This window comes from Bubalus bubalis, chromosome 13, assembly GCF_019923935.1.
Source record: "Bubalus bubalis isolate 160015118507 breed Murrah chromosome 13, NDDB_SH_1, whole genome shotgun sequence".
Lineage (NCBI taxonomy): Eukaryota > Metazoa > Chordata > Mammalia > Artiodactyla > Bovidae > Bubalus > Bubalus bubalis.
The window spans coordinates 23,783,006-23,795,305 of NC_059169.1; the positions used below are offsets into that span (position 1 = coordinate 23,783,006).

The 12,300-nt window shown below is 34.9% G+C and overlaps 1 protein-coding gene across 2 annotated transcripts in view; it reads right to left on the bottom strand.

Moving 5' to 3' along the window:
- The window catches only part of GPC5 (glypican 5), a 1,547,826-nt gene that overhangs the window by 1,248,925 nt on the left and 286,601 nt on the right, over window positions 1–12,300 (bottom strand). For both annotated transcript variants that reach the window (XM_025263152.3, XM_044927162.2), the window contains exon 3: window positions 6,490–7,184. In XM_025263152.3, the coding sequence (XP_025118937.3) occupies window positions 6,490–7,184 (695 nt within the window). The remainder of the gene's footprint in view (window positions 1–6,489; window positions 7,185–12,300) is intronic.

The following is a 12,300-nucleotide window of genomic DNA, read 5'->3' on the forward strand; positions in this document are numbered from 1 at the left end:
TCCAAAAACCTTTCAGAGATCTCTATATATTAATAGAATGATGAGTTGGACCAAATGACCTTCTCATGGTCTAATGAACCTTCCTTTTCTCCTTTCCTTTTCTGCTAACTTATAGATTTTTCTATTTCCAGTTAGCCCACTTTCATTGGATTCTGTCTGAGCTGCCTTTTACCCTAAAAACTTACATCTTCCCCTTTCAATTGCTTATAATTTAATTCTTATGCCATTGCCTTTTCTGTTGTTAAGCTCCAGTCTTATTTCTCAAAAGAAACAAATCATTTGAACAATTACAATAATTTGAACAATAATTTGAGAAATAATAATTACAAGTTCAACATTAGGTCACCCCATTAGTTAGGAAAAGGTAAACATGATATATTGTTGAAAACATCATCAGGATATATCAAATGACATTATGCTGGTATTTTCAATGAAGTCTTGTCCAGCTACTCATAAATTTTATCCACAGGTAGCTTATTTTTAACCTATGGTCACAGCCCTTCATTCTCTGGTAGCCAAATACAAGGGCTTCCCCGATGGCTCAAGTGGTAAAGAATTAACCTGCAATGTAGGAGCTGTAGGTTCAATCCCCAGGTCAGGAAGATCCACTGGAAGGGGAAATGGCAACCCATTCCAGTATTCTTGCCCGGAGAATCCCATGGACAGAGGAATCTGGCGTGTGTGCTACAGTCCATGCATCACAGAGAGTCAGACATGACTGAATTGACTTGGCATGCATGCATGCGGCCAAGCACAAAAATATATATGAATGAAAGCTCCTAAACAAAATTAACTTTGTTTCAGAAATAATGCCTTCTTGGCTTTGTGTAGATTGTTGGAGGAGGTCATTGAGAGGATGTGACTGCTGATTCACCCAAGAGTAGGACCCAGGCAATCAGAGGCTCCTCATCCATCTACCGCATCCTTGAAATATAGGGGTCAGCCACCATTCCCACACTAGGAGTGGTTTCAAGGACAAGGCCTTGAGAGACTAATGTGTTACCTTAACCTGGTTTGTCCCATAGTCTCTATTATGTAAAATTGAATATACATGATTTTTAGGAAATATATACCACATTATTGAAGAAACAGAACAAAATTTAGTGTTTTACTGTAAATAATCCAGGCGATTATTTTAATTTTCTCTTCAATTTATATATAAAGATATCAACGAGATACCTAAAAACACATATCAACTTATTAGGCTTTCATTTTATGGATTCAGATAAATGTAGATATGTAGAGAAACAGTGATCAGATATCCCTTTTCTCAACAACATAGTTTAATTAGAGTGCATTAGTGTGTACAATGCAGACACTTAAACTCAATTTTGATAGACTTTAAAACTGAAGTACGTAGCCATCCTGAAGTAATTTGGATGCAACCAGCTGAAACTGTACGAATGGTGCAAAGGTAAGAGACATGGAAAATTGGCTTTCTATTTAAAAATACTGAGTGGGACTTTTATTGTTAAAAATTATACTTTGGAACCCAGTTCAGGCTTAAAAGCACACTTTTTGTGGCAGCAATTCTCATGATGGTGACATAGGAGCCTCCTAGTTTCCCTAGGAAGATCCCTCTTCCCAAAGAAACACAGAAATGTGCAACTACACACAGCTATTTTAGAAACTAGCTGAGTAACTATTACACATCAAGCAAATGAAAAAATACCCACATGGAAACAGGTAGCACAGGCTGAGACACACACTTGCTATAAACTCCACACTCAACACAGTGCCAGACATTCTAGAGGGGTACCCTCAACCCCCAGCTGTAGGGACACGGCATACTGAAACTTACAAGATGCAGCAAAAGCCGGAAAGTTTATAGTGATAAACACCAATGTTAAGGAAAAAGAAAGAACTAAAATAAACAGCCTAACTTTATACCTCAATGAACCAGATAAAGAACAAACTAAGCCCAATATTACCAGAAAGAAGGGAATAACAAAGATCAGAGCAGAAATAAATGAAATAGAGACCAGAAAAAAACAAAAAAATGCCAACAAAATTAAGAGCTAAGTTTTGAAAGAGTAGAAAAATGACTAACCTTTAGCTAGAATAAGGAAAAAATGAGAGAAGACTAAAGTTAATGAAATTATAAATGAAAGAGGAGATATTACAACTGACACTACAGAAATACAAAAGACCATAGAGACTATTATGAAAAATTATAGGCCAACAAATTGGATAACCTGAAAGAAATGGATAAATTTGTAAATTAAGATCCTACCAAGACCAAGACATGAAAAAATAGAAAACTTGAACAGCACCAATAATGAATAAGGAGATTTCATCAATAATTTACAAGAAAAAAAAAAAAAAAAAAACTCTTACCAAAGCCCAGAACTAGATAGTTTCACTATTGAATTCTTTCAAATATTTAAAGAAGAATTTTATTTTATTTTGTCAAATGTATTTCAGTAAAGCTGAAAAAAACCTTTTTATTTCTAAAATGGTATAGAATCAACATTCAGTTGAGTTTCTTGGTAACATTTATTCCATTTAGAAAATACTGAAACATTGAAATTAACCCAGATCCTGCATTCTTGTTTCTTTAATAAATTAAAGCATTCAATTATATCAATAAGTAATGTTCTAACTTTAATCAATAGCAAGTATATTTTTAAAATACTGTTTTTATTTACGGAATGAATTCATGATTTCCTATCAAGTATCATGCAATCATTTAATCATTTCCTACCAAAAAAATCATTCAACCATTTCCTCATAATGAAATTATTTTTATCAAAGAATTAGCAATTAAAATCATCAATATTAAAACTCATTGTAGATTTCAAAATAATGCTCTCTAAAACTTTAAGGTTTTTCTTTTCATTCAGGAAAATCTTTACAATTATCTGCTTACATTAAATGCCCATTTAAAACATTTTTTGATTTCTATATCACAGTTTAAGAAAGAGGTGCTCACTTTAAAAGTATTTAAAACATCAGAGAAATCAATAATATATTTATAAAGAATATAACATAATAATTATTAGTAGGCTTTAAACAGTTATCTTGTAGAAAACCTAAACTCATTTTAATCTCAAAAGAACCCTGTGATGGTAAAGTGTCTGCCTATGATGCGGGAGATCCGGCTTCAATCCCTTGGTGGGGAAGATCTCCTGGAGAAGGAAATGGTATTCCAGTATTCTTGCCTGGAAAGTCCCATGGACGGAGGAACCTAGTAGGCTACAGCCATGGGGTCGCAAAGAGTCGGACACGACTGAGCGACTTCACTTGTTACCAAAGAGGAAACTCAAGAAAGAGTAAACAATCAAGTTCCCAAACTCACGGCTAGTAAATGGTAGAACAGATGGGAAATGTACTCAGAGATTAGGACTTGTGCTTTTAATCTCCATACTTTGATGGTTCTCTGTTAATAGTTTATTAGATTTTTGTCTTAATCCCCAGACAATTACAAAATTAAAACATTCTAAGTTAGATTTTGCTTCTTTAATGGTTTTATAAATAGAAGATATTTATGATTTCCTCAGGAAACCAATAATTTTTTTCCAGTTGAAATTCATCCAACAGAAGTAAGATGCATCAGGTACCCCTATGGATTTCTTAAAATGGATGGATACAAGTATTTACGGAGGACAAGATTTGAAAGTACTAGATCTCAGAGATTGCTCTGGCAATGTGAGAAAGTCATTATTTTCTGGCTCACCAGTAATTTATTTTGAATTTATTAAATTCACTGATGTGTGAACTGGTTATCAAAACTTGATAAACAGTTTATAAATCACTTTGAAGTTGGCAGAAATAAATATTAATGAGTCAATTTTCAAGGAATTTAAAGTCAGTTTCTCCTTCTGTCGCCGTAAGTTAAAGAATCGCAGTTGTTTTACTTGGAAAAGAATCTACAATTCATTAGTAATAACTTATGCTTTTTAAGATAGTTATAGGACCATTTATTATATGAAATATAATTAATTGCTTAAAAGAAAAGAATGCTCTTTGAAAATCCACCAAGGAGTTTCCATATAACAAAAGTATTGCTTAAAATGTATTTATAGAACACAAGTTTGATGATTCTAATCCTTTAAGATAGTAAAGTAACCTGCTTCACCAAGGTTTGATCAGGGTTGGCCCCAGAATTGGAAAAGAGAAAAGCAAATTTCTCAGGGACCAAGTAGCTGTCAATGTCAGAGCCATATATCACACTTAAACCACCATTTCCTTCTTTATGCAGGATGAAACAGACTCAAAGGCTTTTAGGAACTTGTTCAGGCCACATGAATAATGAGTAGCAAACTCAGGATTTGAAAACAGGTTGTATTTGACTCTTCCTGATCCCATGTTATGTAGCACACCAGGCTCCTCTGTCCATGGAATTCTCCAGGCAATAATACTGGAGTGGGTAGCCATTCCCTTCCCCAGGGGATCTTCCAACCCAGGGATTGAACCCAGGTCTCCTGAATTACAGGCAGATTCTTTACCATCTGAGCCACCAGGGAATTCTGAAAACATGTCTCTCTAACTACAAACTTATGTTAGTTTAGCTTTTGAAATTGAAAAAAAAATTAGATATATAGTAATATACAATAATTTTCTACATGGTAGATTTTAAGGATACAAAAAGGCACTCCAAGGCTCCAAAAGACAAAAGAAAAAGAATCTTAAAAATCTGTGTATCTATCTACTTATCTATCTATATATAAGAAAACTCTGGCCCCAAGAGATTAGATGTCTTGTCCCAAATTAGTAATTCAAATCCGGGCTTCATTTCAGATTTTCTGTACTTGTTTTCCTTCTGGAGATACGCAATATCATAATATTGATATTTTGTTTCCTAGACCTAAATGCTTATTCCTCACTAACTATGAAGTATATGAAATCTTAGAAGTCTTTTGAGTTGGCTTATTATATCTCTTGGAGAAGGCAATGGCACCACACTCCAGTACTCTTGCCTGGAGAATCCCATGGACAGAGGAGCCTGGTGGGCTGCAGTCCATGGGGTCGCTAAGTGTCGGACACGACTGAGCGACTTCACTTTGACTTTTCACTTTCATGCATTGGAGAAGGAAATGGCAACCCACTCCAGTACTCTTGCCTGGAGAATCCCAGGGACGGGGGAGCCTGGTGGGCTCCCGTCTCTGGGGTCGCACAGAGCCGGACACGACTAAAGCGACTTAGCAGCAGTAGCAGTAGCAGTATTATATCTCTTGCAGAAGTTCTGGTACATGTATGATCTCCCTAAAAGGATGAGAGATTGCAAAACAACCAGGACAACTGTATATGGTTGGGAACCTTATTGGCTGTGTAAGGATACCCAGGTGAGTGGATTGGGAATAAGAGCTGAACTCCAGCTCACACTCTACTTGTGAGTCCCATCCACCTAAAGAGGGTACCATTTCTAATTTGCATGAAGGTACCATATTGGCTCATACGGTGCCAGGAGGACCTTGAAAGTTAGGAAGGAAGTGGGGTGTATATGCCTGGACATCAAGGTTTTCATATCCAATTTGTATTGGAAATTAATGAAAGGAACAGACTTATAAAGTCAATAATGAGAGCATTTATTAATTCGGTAAATAAGGGCTAGGGTGGGGAGATGTATTCTGTTATTGCTAAGGAGCATAATTTTCTTTCAGGACAAAATATTTAGGATAAAGAGCAGCAGCATGTTCTACTTCACTGTATGGGATATAAAAACTATTACTAAAGGTGCCTGAGAATATTTCTATAGAATGTGAGAGAAATAGGAAACTCTTATGTCCTTTGATTTAATTATTTTGCTTATTAAAGCCTTCTTGGAATAAAACACCATGATGCCATATACATCATAGTTTAAAAAATCATCACACCATCACTGTCCCAGGTTCTGGAAAGTCTCCGAAGAAACACTTTTGATAACAAGTCTTCATTTAATGCCTATATAATTGGTGTTTTCTATTTTAAAGCTGAATACTTTTGAAATACCAATAATATCCATTTTTGGAGTACCAGGCAGGATACTAGGTAGTATGCCTAAATGATTGCCTATCTTCCCCAAAAAGAATACTCCAAAAGTTATTTGTTACTATTTTCTTCTTGTCAGTGAGAAAACTGGGGCTCAAAGAAGCTAAGAATTAAGAATTGAGAATTAATGGAAGAGTGCAGAATCACATTTATGCTGGTCCTGATTTTAAAACCAAGCCCTCTTTACCTCACTGAACTAACCCTATAAGAAGGCCACTGCTTAGAGGAGAAACTGGTATTTTAGCTAACCAAAATTTTGATGTGTCATGTAAAATATATTTAGAATTGAATATGACAATATGACAACTCATACATTCTCCTACTATTTCGTAAAGTATTATTAAGCTGTCATAATTTAAAGTATATAATGTAAATTTATTTTAATTGGAAGTTTATTAAAAAATAAAGATTTTTATGAAAAAAATAATAAAGTATATAATGATGTGCTTATAATCAACTCACTTTATGTATATAGCTAATGCACTCTAAGAAAGCAGGAAATTTTGAGTGGATGCTTACCTGTTCCGATAACTTCTGTCCATCAAGGTGAGCCTGCATCACAGCATCATTAACGAGCAAGTGGAAGTTCAGAAGCACATGTTCAATGTCATAGGTTCCATGCATGGTGTCCGACAGCTCTTCCAGTGACCGGATGTACACATGCCAGTGTGGGTTAAGCTCTGCCACATGTGCCAAGCAGCCTCTCATGACGTTGAGGCAATACCCCATGCAAGGCTTAGTGAGAGCCAGGCCTTGGCAGTGTGGGCAGTACTGCATCCTCAGCAGGGCTCTGCCACACTCTTTGGAGAACTGCAGATGGTCTGTGGTATTGATGACTTCAATGCCCAGGTTCAGCGCCTGCAGAAACGTGCGACTGGGCAGCAGCGACCGCCCCATCTGTCCCAGCACTCTTTTGGGAATATTACCAAATGGGCTAATGTCCCGGCGGGCCGTCCGGATGCATTCTGAGTATTCCAGGGAACTGTCAGTCACACCAGGGTTAATGAGATGATTGTACACCAGAGGGAAAAGACTGTCAAAGAATCTGTTTACAAATTCTTCAGGATTAACATCCGCACCAAATAAATAGAGCCCTACATCCGTGAAGAGCTCCTGGGTGGAAGCGGCGGCCTCAAGGGCCATGTTCCTGTAGGTGTTGCAGAAAAGTATGCTGGTGTAATTTTCTGCTTGTCTGATGAGAGTTTCGAGGGTTTCTGTAACACAAGCAGAAGTAAAGGATGAAAAGGCTTAGTATTCATATTAAAACTGGTCATCCGTCTGCTCCACACAGTAAATGAGCTCAATGCAGCAAAACTAACCTAAGGATCTAAATGATCAGCCTACTAAACCCAATTGTGCTTTCCCAGGAAAATGACTGGTGGAAGGCGGGCATCATGCACAACACACACATTTTATAGATAGGTATTTCCTAGGATCAAACACAAAAAGTATAGAAATCAAAAAGAAGTTATGGGTAATAGTAATTTCTTATTAATTTTATTCATAATTGTTTATAACCCACAAATGATAAAAAAAAAAGTGTCACTAAGAAAACAATTTACATTCATGAGTTCAATCTTTACTAAAGAAAATGACATTAAAATTTGATTTAGCATCTACTGCATTTTTTATGGTTTCTCTCTTTTTCTTTTTCAGAATGAAAGCTAGTAGATCATAAACTAGTTACTGTAAACAGAGGTTAAATTTCCAAAGGGAAACCTGAACATCATCAGGCCTCCTAGAAGGTTCAAATTAAAAGAAAATAAAGCATTTCATGACTAAACCATCCTTAAAATTGTCAAACCTTATTAAGAAGTGAGAAAGTCATGAGTCATATTAATTGATGGAAAGAAGTGTGTGACCACCTTCTGAACTGTCTTGAGATCTTTTGTTTTTATCATCTTACTTTACTGTGGGACATTTTATTATTTCTTTAACAAATGCTTCCAAGTCAATTTCTTCACAGAAAGAATGGAGAATAATTTATCCACAAATTAAAGGAGGCTGTAGTAATCAACAGGGCTCCCCTGGTGGCTCAGAGGTGAGGAATCCACCTGCCAGTGTATGAGACGTGGGTTCAACCCCTGGCTTAGGCAGATCCCCTGGAGAACCCACTCCAGTATTCTTGCCTCAGAAATCCCATGGACAGAGGAGCCTGATGGGCTACAGTCCGTGGGGTCACAAAAAGTCAGACACAACTTAGTGACTAAAGAGCAGCAGCAGTAGTAATTAGCAAGTAAAAGCTGTATTTCAAAAATGATAGCTTTAGGCAACAATCATCTTGGATATCCTAGCAATTACAGTTCAAAAAATTAGCCTAAATATGATACTAGACTGTGTCAATATATAATTAGCTATAAAATACATCAATAAAATTATCTCCCATAACCACAAAATCTTACAGTAATTTTAAATTAGGTTGTAAAGACCATATCAAACCACTGATAAATTACAAAAAGAGATGAAATAACAGTAGAATAAAGTGAAATGATAAAAAAACAGTTACCGGGAGAGCTATTAATGAAGTGAAACTGTGTCATTAATATGCCATAATATCCTAAAAACCAGCAAAAAAAACACCATTTTTTTCACAGAGAATATATATAAGACACAATTTACTATGTATTCTAATTCGGAGATGGATTCGTATTGAGTTCCCAGCTTGAGTGTGATATATCAAGGTGCAGGCTATGGACTAAATGTGTGTCCCCCCAAAACTTCTTATGCTGAAAATTAATTTCCAATGGAATGGTATTTGGAAATAGGGGCTTTGGGAGAGTGATTCAGCCTGGGGAGCGGACCTCTAGTGGATGGGATTAGTGACTCTATACAAGAGACCCCCGAGTGTCCCCTTGCCCCTTCTACCAAATGAGGACACGGCCAGAAAATGTCCATTTATGAACCAGGAAGTGAGCTTTCACCAGACATGGAAACTGCCAGTACCCTGCTAAATTTCTGTTGATAAACCACCCAGTCTGGTATTCTGTTACAGCAGCTGAAACAGAGACAGTGCCTCTACACTACAATCAAAGGCAAGCAACACTTTCAAAGAAGTTGCAACTCTATTACAGCACAGACACTTCAAATAAGAATTTTTTTTAATTTGATGTTTAATGCACTTTGATAAGCCTCTATTCCATTTTGATGGCAGTTAACATAGACGTGATTAAACAGTAACATATAACTAGGCAGGACTCCTGTGCTTACCCTCGCCTCTCCAGCACCCACTACAGTATAAACTATGTATAAACTACACACTGTGCCTGTATGCTAAGTCGCTTTAGTCGTGCCTGACTCTTCGCGACCCTATGGACTGTAGCCAGGCAGGCTCCTGTGTCTCTGGAATTCTCCAAGCAAGCATACTAGAGTGGGTTTCCATGCCCTTCTCCCAGGGATCTTCCCAACCCAGGATCAAACCTGCGTCTCCTGCGGCTACTGCACTGCAGGCAGATTCTTTACTGTCTGAGCCACCAGGGAAGGCTTCAGTTGAGGTTAGCTACTCTGCCAATTGAGATTGTATTAAACATGAGGTTTTCCAACTGCCCTGATCAGCTGGGTTGTGTGGGGAAAGTACAAATCATGGGGTCTCTGCACTGAAATTCGGGAGTCTCTATGTGACAATCAGCCTCGGTTAGTCTTTTGGCTTGACCTGGTTTTGAAACTGCAATTATAGGTTATCTATGACATGTCCTCTCTGCAAGCATTCCACCACAGCAGTCTGACCTCAGAGCTGCAATCTCTACCACTACACTGTTTCTAAAGATCCACAGGAGTGAATGTGAAAGGGAAATTAAATCTTTGTGGTTGGAACTCAAATAAAACTGCTAGGATTATATTTTTTCAATAATACTGGATCATTTTTCTCAGCAATTTATGGCTATGAATTGTGAGGCTGCAAATGATTTTATTTACCAAAAATGGTTAAATAGCAATGCTTGCAAATAATGTAAGCTTTTTTAAAAGATAAAAATAAGGATAGATGTAAAGAAACCCATATATCACAGGCAGCTTTACATGCATTCCACCAGGTTTTCTAAGGCATGTACTCTAGAGGTATGTATTTGTGTTTGATACTGGCCATATGCCCTGTATGGTGAATGTAGAATGCTAGCCTAAGCAATGCAAGTGTTCCATCTGATTTCTGCTAACTCTAAATGATGAACAAACATACAATTTTTTATAAAAAAATTTGAGTAAAAAAGAAAACTTTATAAATTCCAATCCCATTAAGTTATAACCTACAATGATTCAGGTATATATGGAATTTATCTTTTCAGTTGTGTAATTAGTAGGTTTAGCAAGTTAATTTATTTTATAAAAGCAATATTGGGAATATATTTAATATTTAGGAGCATTCATTCAAAATAAAAATGAAGATATTAGTTTTAAATATTGTTGTTTCTTTACAGGACTGCACTATTGGCAGTAAACTAAGTTGACTACTGTTTGAGTTAGTAATTAAAAAATAAATTTCTATTAAAAAGTCTACAATCTTTATTTCAGACTGGTTTTCCTCTGATTTAGCTTTATTATTTAAACAAAATGATTAAAATCTGGTAAAAAGTTTAAAATCATATTACAGCAACACTTAAAATTTCCCCTTACTATTATATACATTAAAATTTTAGTTTTCTTAACTATATATTAATTTTACTACCCCTTTGAATAAGAGATTGCACACTCTGAAATATCAACGTTCTGATTAAATACTGAACACAAAATGGCTTTAAAAATACTTTTTACAATACAACTTTACAATATTGTTCACTATGCAATTAACTCATCACAATATAAGGATTCTTCTTTCAACCTATGTTGAATCAAATATTGACATAGTCCAGTTAACTGAATCCCCTAAACATATACTAGGCATGCGTTTTTGAATGTGTTCTTTGAAATGTTCTTAAATCCAATCAATGATGAGAACTGTTGCTCTGTATACATTTCTTCTTTAATGTCTAGAGATAAATATACTTTTGTGAATCTTGGACCTAATAAATTCAAAAATTTTAATTTATAAACACATAACAGAAACTGAACAATCTAGAAGTCAATAAATTGGATAATTTTGTTAGTGATTTTTCTGAAAAGTTCATAAAGTCAAAAGTCAAGTTTACTAAAATTACTTGTTTGTATTAACTCTGAATTTGCAAGAACTATCACTTTGTTCTACTTTGTTTACTATGAAGTTGTGTCCTTCCATTTTATGGAATTTACATTATGATTTTAACAAGAATTTAAACTTGTCAAAAGAACTGTCAAATGAACAAAGTATTTTGCATCTCTGAAAAAGAATAACTGACATTTAAATCAGCATTTATAAATCCAAAGGTAGGATGGGTACTGAATAATTAATCAAATCTACTTAATTATTAAAAAGAAACTATACATTGTTTTGACTATAAAATTTTAATAAGTAAAACATATTCCTTACTCAAGCTATATAAGTAATAGCTTTTTATTGATGTGCCAAAAACTGTAAGCTATTTAGAATAAACATTTGTAACATTTGTTTAAAGAGTTTAAGAAATAGTCTAGAAAAAATTATCTTCTTGCTGTTTTTCCATTGAGAATTTCAATAAGCTCTTCTTTTAAATGATACCAGATTAAGTCTACCAAGACAGGAAATTTACAACTTTCCTTTTAATGCCTAAAAATGGTTGATTGAATTGAAAACTGCAATCTAATAATTGAATAAAAAAACATAATTTCTCCCAGCTTTATGAGAAAATTAATTTATGTATTATCTCATTAAGTAGAAACTGAATTTGGAATGCATGAAGTTTTTCTTCAGGTACTTCAGTTTTCAACATTAACATTCTGTGAAAACTTAATAACAAAACACCTGTAACTAGAAGCTTTATATTAACTTTTTCCAGCACACATTCCCTTTAGAGACATTTTATTATAGGTACAAAGAACAACTGATATTTAAATCAAGATTTAAATTTAAATGAAATTGGTAGAGAAAAAAAATCAAATGATTTGAAATTAAATTTGACAAATTGCAAAATCAGTGAAGATTTACACTCAGGTAGGTTTTTTGCAATGTGAGAAACAATATTTATGGGGCTTTTTACTGCTTTAAATATTAAGTTGATTTCAAAACTAATGATCATGAAATAATTGCTATAATAACCTCCCCACCATGACATGAACAGACATTTTATGACCCTTTGCATTTTTCATATTTTTATCATTTTCTATATATGAACATTTTAAGATACAAAATTTGAAGAGACTTTTATAATTTAAGGCCACAGACATCCTCAAATATAGCAATGAAAAAGATGAAGAAATATTAAGTCATATCAATTATGGATAATCAGA